Below are 16657 nucleotides of genomic sequence, written 5' to 3'. Positions count from 1 at the left end.
AGAGTTTTCACATGTTTTACATAATAATTAGAATATTTCCATTCCTTATGTTGATGTATAGATATCCATTTGCTTATAATCTGGTATAACGTGTGTGTAGGAACTAGGATAGAAGAAGAATTTATAATCGTAGTTCCCTACTCAGGATAGTTACATGTTAAGTATTGTTAAGGGGTTTCTGAACTTGTCTTTTGGAGTTGTCAGAAACACTGGACCAAAGCACATAAGAGTCTCTGAATGTAAGAACAAGGCCCCTACACCTCTTTGCCCTTTCCCCAAACCCCAGCTGATAGAATTTGTTTTTTATGTCCCAAATTGGGCTCCCTCTGTGTCCTTGGGAATCAATACAGGTGCTAGACAGTTTATACTAGGCAGGGACCCTTGGAATTAAGGAGACCAAAATATCTTCATGATCTAGCAGTTCCTAAGGAAAAGCATGTGAATTTAGCAGCCACCTGTTCTTCCCCTTTGATTGGGGTTTTATCTTTTTCTCACCTTTACTACACTTTCCCCCTCTTTTGCCATGACCCTTTAGGTAGAGATTCTGCAGTCTCCCCTTTGTTCCGCTGTTATAGATGTGACAAACTTCTGCATGAATTATTAACTCTTTGGGTTCCACATGCATAGTCATTTCTCTTGAAATAAACTTAGTTTTCATGTCATTACATTCTGTCCTGAGTAAGGGACTAAGATTTTAAATTCTTCTTCCTCACTAAGGTAGTAAAGGTATGATAGGAGAGCATGTTTGGTATTGGAAGATTAGTGAAGTGGAGAATTTAAAGCTTATGAACATGAAGCTGGTACATTTATGGATGATGGCAAGATTGGAATAAACTTATTTCTTAAAGAATTTTTTTCACTCCATGAGTTTATTTGAAGCAGATGTACTTTATTTTCCTTTGCCATTCTTTTTTTGCCTTCAATTTAGACAATTATATAAGTGAAATACTTTATTTTGTGATTAATGTTCATTGACCTACAATGCTACCCTTATGTAGAAGCCTTCAGGATAAAATGAAGATTGATTGTTTGTCATTTAGAAGAGTAATATTAATTCTTCCTTTAATGTCTTCCACTGACAAGTGAAGGACAATACCTGTCATATTTAAGATTTTTTAAATAGTAATAATTTGGGCCATAAAGAATACACATAACTCAGGACTAAGGAAACTAATGCATCAGTCTTTCCTTGAACTTCATAAAACCATGAGAATATTTTTTTACTTTGATTTTTGTCACAGATGCTGTAATACTTCATAGTTAAGTTAAAAAAAAAAAAAAGGTCCTGTGATTATGATCCAATGTAGCAGAAGTATTTCTGGGAATATAATTAGTTTTGAACTTTTAAAAAGCTGTTAGTTCTTGCAGAAGTGAATGTTAGATGTTATTTCATGTGTTTTTATTATTCTAGGGAAAGTACCTAGAGTAGAGTACTCCAACTAAAAAAAAAAACTTATTTAAAGTTGGGGAAAAGTTAAGGGGTTTAGATGAAATAATTGCAGTTCCCAAATTGGAATGTGATGTTAGTAATTCTAGTTGCTGTTCCACTCTTGTAATTTAAAAAAAAAAAAAAAATTGGCATCTACTTGGGATTAATGAAAAATGTTCTTTAAAAAATGAGGTGAAAAACAATTCTTAGAAAATGGATTTAGGGTTCTTATGTTATTGCAGCATCACAAAAAAAGGGTTGGCTATATTTCTACCTGAAAATGATGACTTTGAGCTTTGTGGAATAAAGTAGCCTTAATGTTTATTACATAGTGATTTTTAACAAATAAAGCTTCATTGACATCTGGGGGTAAAATCCTTTTTTACAAGGCATTTGCATTGTTAACTTTTATATAAAGTTTGATGATTTGCATGCAAAACTGAAAGATAGAATTTTTATTTAAAAATAATTGCCTACAGAGGTATCCAACTACATTTTCACTTTCTAGCCTTAATGCATTGTCATTTAAGTTTTGTCCTTTTAAATTATTTTTGGTTCAAGCTGTAGAAGACTTATTTGACTAGAAGAAAAAGGAGAAAATAGTTTTTAGAAGTTATTATGTTTAGATGGAATCCTTGAATATCTTAGGAGACACTGTTGATGCTTCTTTTGGTAAGTCACAGGAAAATAGGAGTCTATTCTGTTTTTCTTTAGCATCAGATGTAGCTATCTGGGTACAAAGGTAATTGGGTCTTAATTGGATTGTTGGTCATTGGGGACATTCATCATTGGATCATTGTGAACACTTGTAATGGGTTATTTGGCACATAGGGTATTGGCTGTATTGGGTATAAAAATAGATCATTGGGTATGTAGGGGATTGGGTATATAACTAATTAGGTCATTGAGTAAATAGATAATTGGTTTATAATTGAGTCATTCGTTATATAAGCAATTGACCTTTTGGATATATAGGTCATTAGGTCCATAGGTAATTGGGTCATAATTAGGTTATTGGGTCCATGGGTCATTGGTCATTGGATACGTAAATAATTAGGCCATAATTGGGTCATTGGGAACATATGTAATTCCTTATATAGGTCATTGTTCCCATAGGTATATGGAGTCAGAATTAGGTCATTTTCATTGGTGATATAGTTAATTAGCTCATTTGGTTCCTAGGTAATTGGGTCATTGTTCCATATGGTTCATAATTATTATTAGATATATATGTCTTGGGTCGTATTTGGATATATATGACATTGAATCATAATTTGGTCATTGATCTTGGACAGAGTTAATTGAGTCATTGGGTATCTAGGTAATTGAATCGTTGACTGTATTTCTGATTGAAAATTGGGTTCATAGGTAATTGGTTACATGGATAATTGTATCATAAATGGGTCATTGGTCATTTGGGATATAGTTAATTGAGTAATTGGGTCTATCGGTAATTCAGTTGTAATTGGGTCATTGAGTCCATTGTTGGGTACATGGATAATTGGGGCCAGAATTGAGTCATTGGATGTAGAGGTTATTAAATCATTGCATATATAGGGCATTGGAATTATAGAGGTTATTAGGTTATTGGATACATAGGTCATTGGCTATATAGGTAAATGAGTCATAATTGGGTCAGTGGTCATTGGGAACATAATTATTTATTGGGTACAGAATTATTGAATCCATTGATTATTATTGGGCAATTGGTTGTTGGACATATTTAAACTGGCTTTAACTGTTTTTTATTTTGTTTTGACTAATTTGAACATAGTTCAACTAACTAGCTTTATCTGGTTTCAACAAGTTCTGATTGATTTGATACAGTTTTGACCTGTTTGATCAGATTCTGTTTTACCAGTTCCAACTGTTTTTTTACTATTTCTGATCAGCTCTGTTCTGATCATAACAGAGTTCTGACTACTTTAAAATGATCTGTACTAGTCTGAGCTGATTCACACCAGTTTTACTGGTTCTAGCTAGTTTTAACTGGTTCTGACTGGTTTTGAGCAGTTTGAGCCAGTTCTAACCAGTTACAACCAGTTCTGACTGAACAAGTTACTTTTCTGTGCCTTTCACTTTATACGTCTGAGATTTTTAGATCTGAGTGACAGAGTAGATGATAACATACAGAAATGGGGGAGTTGGAAGAAGAGATTTAAATGTTTTCGTAGACTGTGATTAATGCAGTTTAGAAATGAGAAGTTTATGGTGTCCATCAATTTTTTAGGTGGAGATAAGTTTCCAGAGCCAAATAATCACTTAGTGGCCAATCCTTTAATGATAACAGTTAATACAGTTTCTTGTCAGATAAGATCATAATCAAATTGTTTATAGCTTAGTGTAGAGCCTACTATAACTTTGATTTCTTTTGAAAGACTTCTTGGGACACAGGGTAGAATTCATTTCAAATTGAGGCATCACAATTGTATTTTAATAGGAGAAGTCTGTATGAACTGTGATTTTAATATGCAGTCTTTCCAGGATTTTAAGTAAAGTTTTTATCTTATATTTGGAATAATCTGCCTTCTTTTGTTTGAACTCTGTTTCCTTGTTTCAAGATCTCTGGTACTTCCCTCATTTCCAGTGATTTTTCCAAGATCACCAAAACACATATAATTTAAAGTTACAGTTCTTTTCTTTGTTTTCTTCTGTTTTCAGAAAATCCATCGGAAGCTGATTTGTGGCTATTAAATAGTTGCACAGTGAAAAATCCAGCTGAAGATCACTTTAGAAATTCAATTAAGTAAGTGAAAGTTGTTGGGGTTTTTTTTCCCCTTCTGAAGGGAAGAGAACTATCTAAAAAGGAGTAGCTAAACCAGTGCCTTACATTTAGTAGTAACACAATAAATGTTCACTGGTTTGAACTGAAATGTGTTCACTGTCAAAAGAGTTGCTTTACAATGTGAATCTTTCCATAAGTGATAGTATTAAGTGTCTGAGGCTCGATTTGAATTTGGGTCCCCTGACTGTAATCAGGTTTGGTGTTCTGTCCACAGTACCATCTAGCTGCCCCAGAATTCTGTTTTTTAATTATTTTTTTCATGGAATTCTTTGCTAGAAATTTGTAAAACTGTCCCTAATGCTGTTGACTAAGTGACTACATGATGAAGTTGCATGGAAAAAATGAATTTTTTTTTTTTTTTTTTTTTTTTAGATATTATGACAGTGTGTTAATAGTCCTCTGGCCAAGTCTTTGGTAAATTTTGAGCATTTAGGCAGAAGTTGAGAAGACAAATAGAAAAGATTAAAGTTACATAAAGTAGTGGACATCTATTGAGGTATGGCATCCTGCCTCTTTTCCCAGAATAGCTTAAGATTTAATTGGGAGGGTAGGCCACACACAAAAAAAAGGTCAGTAGAATTAAAGGTAAAGTATGCTGGATGGCATAATTTAGAGAGTAAGTCCTACTGGAGTTCAGAGGAAAGAATGATCATTGAGGGCAGAACTGAATGTGGAAATTGAGATAGATATTTAAGGAAGAATAAGATTTAGAAAAAAAGTATGAAGCTGCAAAAAAAGGGAAACTGAAGCAGAGATCTGAGCACAATCATCTTTTTTGTTTTATTTTTAATTTTTTTAATTTAATTTTTAAAATTTTTTAAAAATAAAAAAATTATTTTTCCAAATACATGCAATGATACTTTTTTATCATTCATTTTCACAAAACCTTATGTTCTAGATTTTTCTCCCGCTCCTCTCCCTTTCTCCTTCCCAAGCAAGAGAAGCAATCTTATATAGGTTAAAAGTATACAATTCTTCTCAACATATTTTCATGTTTGTCATGCTGAACAAAAAAAATCAGATCAAAAGGAAAAATGCATAAGAAAGAAAAAAAAAACAAGTAAACAACAGCAACAGAAAAGGTGAAAATACTAGGCTTTGATCACATTCAATCTCTATAGTTCTCTCTGGATGTGGATGGCATTTTCTATCATAAATATATTGGAACTTGTTTGAATTATGTCATAGTTGAAGAGAGCCACATCCATCAGAATTGGTCATCGTATAATCTTGTTGCCATGTACTAGGATCTCCTAGTTCTGCTCATTTCACTTAGCATCAGTTCATGTAAGTCTCTCCTGGCCTCTCTGAAATCATCCTCCTTATTGTTTCTTACCGAACAATAATATTCCATAACATTCATGTACCACAATTTATTCAGCCATTCTCCAATTGATGGGCATCCACTCCGTGTCCAGTTTCTGGCCACTACAAAGGGCTGCCACAAACATTCTTGCACATACAGGTCCCTTTTCCTCCTTTAAGATCTCTTTGAAATATAAGCCCAGTACTGGGTCAAAGGGACACAGTTTGTTAACTCTTTTGGCATAGTTCCAAAGTGTTCTCCTGAATGGCTGGATCTATTCACAGTTCCACTGACAATGTATAAGGAGCACAGTTATTTATTAGGGAGACCAGGGCCCCTAAACTATTGGATCTAAGACTTTCCTCACTGTCAAGGATCCTTCTGCTCATGGGCTTTTGGGAAGTCCTAAGAAGGTCCCTTCATAATTCCTTTAATTGGCTAAGGGAAATATCTCTGAATCACAGGTACTCTGTCACAATGTTTTCTACTGACCATCAACCTCTACTGTTTTTGTTAACAGGCGTTCGGGAGGCCTGTTTCTGCATTCTTTAGGCCATAAGACTATTTGAAACATCCACAGGTCAAATATCAGCAAAGTCTTGGGGCCTGTCATTTGTTATCAATTTTCTAGGATAACTTTCATAGACTAGAGTAAGTTGTGGTTTTTAAAGTGTAGTTTGTTTAAAATACATTCATAGAAATAGGGGTGGGGTGGGGTGGAATAGTATTAACATACTACATTCTTCACACAAATTAGTATAAATCCTTATAACAGGCCTAACTAATACAGTGTAATTCTATCTTATAAACATAAATATAAATGATATAATACATGGTGGATTAAGTAATTATAGCTTACATGATTCTCCTTCTTAACCAGCATTAAGTAGAGTTATCTCTTCCACGTCACAGGGGTTAGGAGTGTAGTGCCCCCTGACTCTGAATCTGTGGAAAATTTTTTGGCCATCCCTTCCTACCAGAGAGGAAGTCTGAATTTTTTCTTTTTCTTTTATGAGGCATTTGTAGTGCTTTATTGTTTCTGAATTTCTAAACTTTTTCTGTGTCTTCTGTTGGCTTTTGCATGTTATCTACACCTTCTACAGAACTTCCCTCAAATTCTCATTTAATTTATTATGCTGACCCGTGATATTTATCAAAATCATGATGGGGAAAGTTGCAATGTGGAAGAGAGAACTGTACATCGAACTTAATCCGATTCGATTTAACTCACTAATAATGGACACTTCTTAAATCGTAATGAACTGAGTAAATACTTATTAAATTGAGTAGAAGTATCAAAATTATTTTCATGCAAGAGAAAAATGAAGTATATTTTCACAGGGAATATTTGGATGAACAATGATGAAAAGATAGAAATTTGATGGCATGTTCATTGAAAAAATTTTAAACTGTTTTCGTTGGATTTGTATGGGGCATAATATTTAGAACGTACCTTGCTTTAAGATGTTAGAGGGACTTGATTTTTGAGCATAGCAAGAGGATGAATTGGGCTAGATCATGGATTGTACCATGCATGCTGTAAACCTGTGAAAAATAGGATGAAACTAAGTTATAAAGAGCTTTAATTGAGAAATTGAAGTACATAGTCCTTTTTAAATTTTTCATTTTTTATTATTTTTTTTTTTTTTTGGGAGGAGGAATCATACACTTACTTGGATCTCAACTGACTTTGTTTTCTTTAGTCTCAAATTGAAACTTCTTGTTCCATTATTGGGTAAACTTGGAATTCCAGAACTGCCTTTGCTGTGGCAGAGATCTTTTGGTTAAAATTTCAGATATCTTTTTGCAGTTAGGAATCCAGAGGAAATTTGCTTGTACCTCTAAAAAGGGAGACACGACTTCTATAGAAATTTTGGTAGAAATTTTGTACAGAACCAAATTAAATGGCCCAATAATGTCAATAAATTATGGATGAATTTACATAGGACAATTTGGTTGAGTTTTTTATCTTGAGGGTAAGAGAATGACTTAAAATTAATCCTACATTCTAAATTCCTTCAAGGAAAGCTCTTGGTGATTATTGAAGCTTTGTAGGTATTAAGTTTCCTTCTGAAGTAGGAAACTGATTTTCTCTTTTCCTCTTCCTTCCCTTCCTTCCTTCCTTTCCTTCCTTCCTTTTTCTTTCTGTCTCTCTCCTTCTCTCCTTCCCTCCCTCCTTTCTTTCTTTCCTTCCTTCCTTCCATTTGTTGGAGGTCATTTTAAGCACCAAGGTAGACTATTCTTAAGTTCCTAATTAAATAGTTATATCTCATGAACTTTGTAAAATGTTCTTTGCTTGCTCAATCGGTGTGATTTTGTTCCATTATTCCAGGGCCACTGGGAGCAGCTAGGTAGTAAGAATGTCAGAACTCTAGATTTGGGTCAGGGAGATCTGAGTTCAAATGTGACCTCTCCCATGTAATACCTATGTCCCTAAGTGACTAGGCAAGTTTCATTGTCTTCTTTTGTAAAATGGGGTAATAACAACATCTGTCTCTGAAGGGGGTTGTGAGGAGCTTAGACCAGCTCTTAACTAATACTGCTGTAAATGGGAGCTGTCAGCATCATCATCATCATCATCATAGCTATGATGCATTTGTGGTCAACACCTAAGACTTGTGTCACTTGGGCAGTTTTGTGTATGATGCTGGAGAAGCAAGTAAAAGGCCACGCTTCAGCTCCCTTACACCCCAGAGAATTATTTGGGTAAGAGACGTGGGCAGTGTTCAAAGTTTACATTGGCTAATTTTTAAAATAGAAGAGGGTCATGTAGGTCTTGTCATTGAAGACTCTGTCCTGAGAATATGCCCAATAAATGTAATGAACTGTGTGTCTGTCTCTCTCTCTCTCTCTCTCTCTCTCTCTCTCTCTCTCTCTTTCTCTCTCCCTCTCCCTCCCTCCCTCCTTCTTCCTCTCCCTCTCCCTTTTCCCTTCTCTTTCCTACCTTTCATCTTATTTTGAATGAGGTGGCAAGAACTGAACTGTGAGGAGAAAAAGCTAAAAAAGCCTTGTTGTCAGCTTACCTTTAAGGCATTACTTAGAATCATGCCCAACTAACCCCAAAGTCACTATGTTCTCAATGACTTGAATTACTAAGAATGATCGTATGACCCCCACCAGGTAATGAGTATTGCAGGCTATGGCTAGACTTACCACAGCTAAGGGAGGGAGCAGACCCATGACACAGATAGAATTTCACCATGGGAAATCACTAGGCTGAGTATAGGAAGAAATTTGCGCCTCTTGGGAGCTGCAGAATATTGGTGGATAATTCTTTGCCTATCAGGCAAAGTCCCCAAGTATCTTTTTTCAAATACATTTGAGACTTCGTATTGTTAATTTGGCAACTTTAGTGAAGCTCAGATTCTTTTGACCAGGTAGGATCCTTACTTCGGTGAAGGCTGCAAAGACTTCTTGACCAGGGTGTTTTCCTGTGAGGAAATGGGCAGGTGGGAGAGGAGAGGTGGTGATTGTGTGCCATAGACTTATGTTTGATATTTATATCCTTGTAATCTAAGTAAATTTGCTTTGTAAAACTTGGGTCAAATGAGTTATTTACATTAATTAGGATAGGCTTCAAACATAGTAGTTTTTATAAGTAGGAGATTCATTTTGAGGAATGTTATGTTTTTTGTATTTTAGAATAATTAAGTGTGAAAAGAAGAAATGTTTAGTGACTATCAAACCTAGGCAATTGAGTAAAGGGGAGAGAGTGCTAGGGAAATTAAGATTCTGGGAGTCATCTATATATGGGGTAGAGGTTATAACCAGTATCCTGAGAGTCAGTGAGAGGTCATATTCCCTTCTAAGAATCTTACCTCTATTTATATATTGATTATATATGCTGTCTCAGTAGAATAAGTAAGCTTCTTCAGGACAGGATTATTTTGGGGCATTGTGTGTGTGTGTGTGTGTGTGTGTGTTCTCAGCAATTAAGGCTATTGTGGGTAGCAGTTTTGTACCCTCTTAAAGTTTGTTGAATGATTGTCAAGAAAGGAAGGACGGAGAACTGAGAATGAATTTTGGTTCATATCTGTATTTAAGGACTTTAAGAAGAAAGACAAGTCCAGAACAGAATAAAAGTATTGCATTTACTTGACCCTTACTTTCAGGAAAACTTAATGTTTTTCATTTTGGAACAAAAAGAAAGTGTTTCTGTAGTAGTTATATATTTTTTCCTTTCCTTGAAGATAAAGATTATTCTCAAAAAATCAATTATTCTTGGGCTGTTTTAGTGATATCTTAAAAGGCATATTTCTTATAGATAGACAGATAAGCAGCACTGTCAGTATGCCCAAAAAACATAACAACTGTAGGTAGTTAATATGTTTTATATGCTTATAGTAATATATGGCTGATAGAGAGGATATGAGCCAAGGTTGTTTCCATCAAAAATCTACCTACATCCTTTCTGTTTCACTATCATTAACTCTCTGGGCCCAAGATTCCTCATTTGTAAAATGAGAGAATTGGACACAGATGTCTTCAAGTTTTTTTCCAACTTTAAAATATATGATCCTACCAATGACCTACAAATTGTCACTTTAATAGTATTATTAGTAAGTATTTTGTACTTCATAAAATAAAATCTCTGACTACTGAGAGTGGCTCGTGGTTCATTGTTTGAAGTGATTAAGATAGCATTTGTTACTATCTCACACACAATTTTTCTTGGCAATGCAACAAGCTGCTTTTTGGAAATGTTTTCCTGTAATAACATAGGTGATGATATGGATTGTTTTTTTATAACTGGGGGCTTTAACAATTACAATTAATTTTTAATAAAAAACTTTTTCATTGAGTAACATAATCCTACAGCGGTTGGTTTGTGTGTCAATACTGGTAACATATTTTATTTGGATTTCTTAGAGGGAAAGATTGTACTGGGGGTATGATGTCCCCAGGACTTATGTCCAAAGCTTTCAGCAAACAATGTGAGTTCTCAATGACATATACACACACAGCTCAGCTACAGGGGCAGATCGAGGCAAAGGCGGAGTCAGAGCATTGAGAGTGGGAATGGACTATCTCCAGTTTGAAATGGACAGTTCACTGTGAGTTAGGTCTGTGGTCATTTGTGCATTTAACTCAGCCTCTGCTTATAGAGTAACAGGGCTCAAGGGCTCAAGGTCTTCTCCAGGGGAGAAAGGTGAGGAGGCTTGAAGTAGCTCCCTGTCCAGAGGAATAGATTGAGCTGCTACTAGGAAACAGAAAGGGTCCAGATTTTTGAGCAGATTCTGCACAGTTAGATCATCAAGGCAGACAAACCCGAATTTTTAAAGGCCTAATATCAAAGTACAAGCTCCTTTGAGAATGCTGAAATATTAATTAATGGGGTTATAGGACTGGAGAGTGCCAAGTCCCAAGGTGCCTGATTTCTGGTTGTTCCTAAAAAGCAGGCAATCAGAAAATAGTTTGCCAGGGCAATTCTAACAGAATAAGGGGTTCCAAGCTAAAGCATAATAAAAATGAAAAAAAGGGGACTGTTTAAAAGACTTCCAAATTCAATCTGAACTAGTGAGATAGGAGGTGGAACAGAAGTGCCTAAGGCAAAGTAATAGGAACTAAGGGTTCCTATTCTCTCAGATATTTTGAGAAATATCCACCAGTTTCCCCAATTTCCTATCTCTTCCTCCCTTTTTTCTCATGGAAAGGAATTATCAAATAACCATCCTACATATAAATCCCAAGAGTGAATCAAAATTCTTGTACATAACAGACTAGTACAGTAGGGGTTCCTAAAAATTCCTCAAACATAATAACTATTATGATAATAACTAATAACATTTAACAAATGAAAAATGTATATTATTATATATTATAATTTTTAACAAAAAATTTAATAGTTATTATGTTATTATTGTTATTATAATAACAAACATAATAGTTACATAATTTTAATAATTTCCGTCCCAAATTTTAAACACAGTAATAAAATTAAATTAAAATTTTAACATTAATTCATCAACACTTTCCCACTCCCCCTTATCAGTCCAAATTACATCAGGAGCAGGGGTGATGGTCTCAATCTATGCTGCTTCAGGCTGAGAAATGAGTGGAAGTCTCAATCTATACAGGGGTTGGATGTGGCAAATGGCTGTAGCTGGACAGGCAAATGGCTGTAGTTCCAATAAAAACAGCAGTTAGGTTTCACAGACCACTGTTAATTGTCCTCTTATCATTTAGAAACCTTAAAAAAACAAAACACAAATATCCAGTAACAGACAGATGACCAGGCTAAAATACTTATTTGCCTAAGTATTTAGGATATAATGATTACATATAACTGATTGGAAATAGCAAAGTATGACAGTAACAGTTTCTATTGACCATTGCTCTGATTATAGAAAGCAGTCACAGGAAGAGAAAATACAGGGACCTTACTATGATATAACATAAGCAGTTAAAACTCAGCCTTTAGCACATATAGGATAAAATAGATTTAGCTCATTTTTACTCCAGTTAATTGCCCCACTAAATGTCAGAGGGTGGAGCTTTAAAACTCCCAAATAGCATAAGCTAATTAATTAATTATAAGCCCAAGAAAATTTACCTCCAATAACAAATCCCATTAACCAAAATTTCAGTTAAATCCTAAACACATATTTATCATACATAACCTTATATTGATAGCAGTAAGAAATTTGTCCCAGTAAGTTCACTTCTTTTATATCTAAGTAAGTAATTAAGTAAAGTATGTTATCATCACATTGGATAATTTCTTAACATTATAAGTTACGCTTTAAATCAAAGTCTGCTGGATGTGTGGGTTTTATGGAGTCATTTAGCTAACTATATTATGAATCTTAAGTTTTGAAGGAAAAGAGAATGAAAGTGATTTAAGAAGTAGGGAAAAACAGGAAAGTTTTTAATGGAAGGATTTCTATGTGGGAAAAATTGAGTGGGAAACAGAAGGGAATCTTTTGCTCAGGGATGCAGTCTAGCTTGCCTTCCCTCCCCCTGCCTCTTTGGAGCTGGAGTGGGGAGAGGGGTGGCCACATGGAATTCCCCCACCCACCCCACTGTGTTCTAGCCACTTTCTTCCACAGACTTATGAGACAAGCCCACTTTTAAGGTAATTGACTGAATATTTGTTTCTTTGATACATAAAGGTTTCCTTGGTTAAGGAATATGGTCATAAATGTGATCCATAAATTCTAAAAGTTTAATTGATATTTTTAAGAATCTTTCAGATTCCTTTATGTGGAACTGGATATTCTGTATAAGTTTTAATTGATTGTATTGATTGAGGTTATGCCCATCATTTCAAAAGCCTCTGAATATAATTTTTTTTCATTGTCCTTTTGAAAATGTTTCTGTTATGGAAAATAGGCAATTTGGGATATTTGTCTATGTATTGGATATTTTAAAAGCAAACTGATTATACATACAAATTTATAGAGACATACTTTACCTAATTAGAGGCACGTGACCCCTTTCAGGCAAGGTAACAGAACTCTTTTAACAAGTCATTGTTCTTAAATCTTATACTCAAAGATAACCAGATCTAGTCTGCATAGGCAACAGTAAAATTATTTTAAAACTGCCCAAAACGATACTATTTATTTTGTTTTGTTGGGGTTTTTTTTCACTTAGGTTTAATTTAAACTAGTTTTCCAAAACCTTTTACCAAGTTTCAAAGCCCTTATCATAAACTCCTTTGTCCTCCAGAAGCCTTATCTGCTCAGCTCAGCCTAGTCCAGGTTTGAATTTTATTGCTTTTTCTCTCCTCTTTTACTAGCAAGCTGCTTTTTTTTGTTGTTCCTTTTCTCCCTTAAAAAGTTTAAAATCACAAGCAAATTTTATATTAAGCACGGTTGCAATATTGAAATAACCAATTGCCAAATTTCTTAATCATTGTTCTTAAAACTTAACAGAGCTCTTAAATTAACAAAACAGACGGACAAATCACACAGACATAGACTGCACAGATACAACCTTGAACAAAACATTTAACACATACAGACTACAGGCTTTCCCCCAGCCCTGAGAGAAGTTTTTTTCAGTGTGAGATTCTTCCCTCCCAGAATCCTTCTCTAAACCGAGCTTCTCTAAACTTCCAAGTCTCAGTTGGTCCATTTCTCTGCCTTCACAGAGAATTCCTAGATATAACCAGAACCAAGATTTTGCCGGGAGGCAACCAGAATCAGAACCAGACCCAGATGGTGTCAGAACACCCAGCCAGATTTATACTCTCGAACACCCAGAGTTGTGCCACTGGCACATAGAACTAGATATGTGTCTTAAAAGATACTCAGAACCAGATAATGCCACGTTGCGTCCTACTGGCATTTCCAAGAGTTGTATGGCTTGTCAGCCCAACTTTTTCTGGGGACCCAGATTTGCTAGCAATCAGATCAGACAGAAAACTTACCCTGCAGGGGTTTCAAACTAGATTCTCCCTTAGCCAAATGGAGGCATCCATACACTAGGTCTCATCTTGGCTGGGAAACTGCTCTTTTCCTGCAAACTGAAGAAATCCCTAACAAAAGAACCCAGATCCTCAGCCGACCCGAGGCCCAAGGCGGAGACCCAAAGGTCTCCAATCTCTAATCCTGCTCTCATAGCTAACTGGGACGTCCAAAATGTAATGCCAGAGAAACTGAGGCAGGATAGAGATTAGACAGTTTTTAATATTTTATTTAGATTTCTGAGAGGGAGAGATTGTACAAGGGGCATGATGCCCCCAGGGTTGATGTCCAAAGCATTCAGGAAACAGTGTGAGTTCTCAAAGACATATATACACACAACTCAGCTACAGGGGTAGACCAAGGCAGGGACGGAGTCAGAACATTGAGAGTGGGAAGGGATTATCAGTCTGGTTCTGATAGGGTGGGGAGAGGTACTGGTCATTCTAGTAAATTGGGATAAAGAAGAACAATGACAGGATAGGGGATAGGACCATAAATTCTTGATGACAAAATGAGTTAGGAGCCAGAAAGTCTGAACTCCCCCTTATCTTGAGTTTCATAATGACAATTTATAATCTTAGCGCAAGTAGCCTTGAGTAATATATATATCAGTCTTAATGAACTGGGGGTGAGGAGGGAGGCGGTGTTGCAACTAAGGGGATAGAGACAACAATTAGGAAAACTGAAGCAGAACCCATTTAGGGAAACTGAGTCAGGATAATAAAAGGGAACTGTGGCACAATAGTGAAATTTGGACACAAGATGACAAGAACTTTGCATCAGGGTGGAGACCACAGTTTTAGGAGAGAGAATGGGCATACTTGAGAACTGGTGCAGGGGTGACATTGACAGGCATTGGTAACAGATATGATAAGGAGCTCAGGGTGATTCCTAACTTGGGTGTCTGAAGGACTGAGTGGATGATATTGTCCCCTCTACCTACAGGAAATAGAACAGTTGAGGGGAGGGGCAATTTAAAGAGAAAAAATAATGAGTCCAATTTTGGACATATTGTGTTTAATATGTCTAGTGGAATCCAATTTGAAGTGTCTGAAAGGTAGTTGGAGATGTACAGTTGAAACAGACCTGGAAAACAGGTCTAGGAGAGACAATCTGAGGATTATTGGACTCCCAGAAAAATATGATGAAAAAAAGAGTCTGGACACTATTTTCCAGGAAATTATCAAAGAGAACTGCCCAGGTCTTATAGAAACAGAGGGTAAAATAGACATTGAAAGAATTCATCGATCACCCACTGAAAGGGATCCAACAATCAAAGCACCAAGAAATATAGTGGCCAAATGGCCAGAACCCTCAAACGAAGGAAAAAGTACTCTAAGCAGCTAGAAAAACCCAGTTCAGATATAGAGGAGCCACAATAAGGATCACCCAGGATCTAGCAGCATCCACATTAAAAGATCGAAGGGCCTGCAATATGATATTCTGAAAGGCTAAGGAACTCGGTATGCAACCAAAAATAACTTACCCAGCCAGAATGAGCATCTTTTTCCAGGGAAGAAGATGGCCATTCCATGAAATAAGCAAATTTCACCTATTTTTTATGAAAAACCAGAACTTAACAAAAAATTTGATATACAAATATAGAACTCAAGAGAAACCTAAAAAGGTAAAAAGAAATCTTGGGAACTATATTTCTGCTGTAAAGATGTATAAAGAATACATGTATACCTTGTTCTAGAAACTAGAGGTGGAAAGGACATTGTACCAGAAAAAGGGTAAAGTGGGGGTACTATATCTCACAAAGAGGCAAAGGAAACCTATTATATCTGAGAGAAAGAATGGAGGGGGATGAATATAGTAGGTATCTTACTGCCATCAGAATTGGCTTTAAGAGAAAAATTGTAGACATATTCAATTTATGGTAAAACTTCTCCTACCTCATTGAAAAGTGAGAAGGGAAAAGTGAAAAGGGAAGGAATAAGCTAAGCAGAAGGAAATATGGAAACTGAGGGAAAGGAGTAAGGTAGGGGGAGGAACTCTAAGGCGGGGGGGGGCGGGGGAGGGAGGGAGGGATACTGAAAAGGGAGGGCTGTGAGAAGCAAAGAGATGTACAGTTGAGGTCAGCAAAGAGCTTGGGGCTAAGAAAGGTAGGTTTTAGAAACAGAACATGGAAGGGATTTCAGAATAAACTTCCTCACTTCTTTTTAGATTTCAGAATAAGAAAATAAATGGCTCATTTTTTCTTTAACTTGTGCATCTTTTCTCTCTCTTTTTTGTTGTTGGTTTTGGTTTTCTTTAGTGATTCACCTTGACTTATTAGAAGTAAAAGATATCTATATAATTAGCATAATTTTAATCTCCATATTTTCAGAAGAGTTTTATAAATTTGGATACTCCTAACATAGGGGAAAATGAATTTTTCTCAATTCAGAATGAGACAATGCTTAAGTTTACTTTTTTTATTTTTTAAAGGATCTTCCAACATACTATTAAAGTATAAATATGATAGAAAGATCTCATTGTTAACTTTTATTCTACAGAAACTTAAAAAAAATTTCCAGAAATATCTTTTTACATGACATGGCTGATAAACTGATCACTTTTGATTTCATAATCATGCTGTTAAGTCTTACATACCTTCTTCCTCAAACTTTTTCCCCCTCTGATTAAGTTCCAAAGGTTGGCTACTTAAAACCCTCTGAAAGCTTTCCTTTGTTCAGGGCAGAAATTGAACTTCCAGTTCACTCCACCTTTCATTTCCTATG

General features: G+C 35.6%; 1 protein-coding gene across 3 annotated transcripts in view; it reads left to right on the top strand.

The window, feature by feature from the left end:
* CDKAL1 (CDK5 regulatory subunit associated protein 1 like 1) overlaps window positions 1-16657 on the top strand; it is a 659925-nt gene that overhangs the window by 79021 nt on the left and 564247 nt on the right. For all 3 annotated transcript variants that reach the window (XM_031946787.1, XM_003760138.4, XM_012541612.3), the window contains exon 5: window positions 4091-4175. In XM_031946787.1, the coding sequence (XP_031802647.1) occupies window positions 4091-4175 (85 nt within the window). The remainder of the gene's footprint in view (window positions 1-4090; window positions 4176-16657) is intronic.

This window comes from Sarcophilus harrisii, chromosome 1 (genome assembly GCF_902635505.1).
Source record: "Sarcophilus harrisii chromosome 1, mSarHar1.11, whole genome shotgun sequence".
In the NCBI taxonomy this organism is placed as follows: domain Eukaryota; kingdom Metazoa; phylum Chordata; class Mammalia; order Dasyuromorphia; family Dasyuridae; genus Sarcophilus; species Sarcophilus harrisii.
Note: the sequence above shows the minus strand (reverse complement) of the source record. Positions and strands in the feature narration are given on the sequence as shown.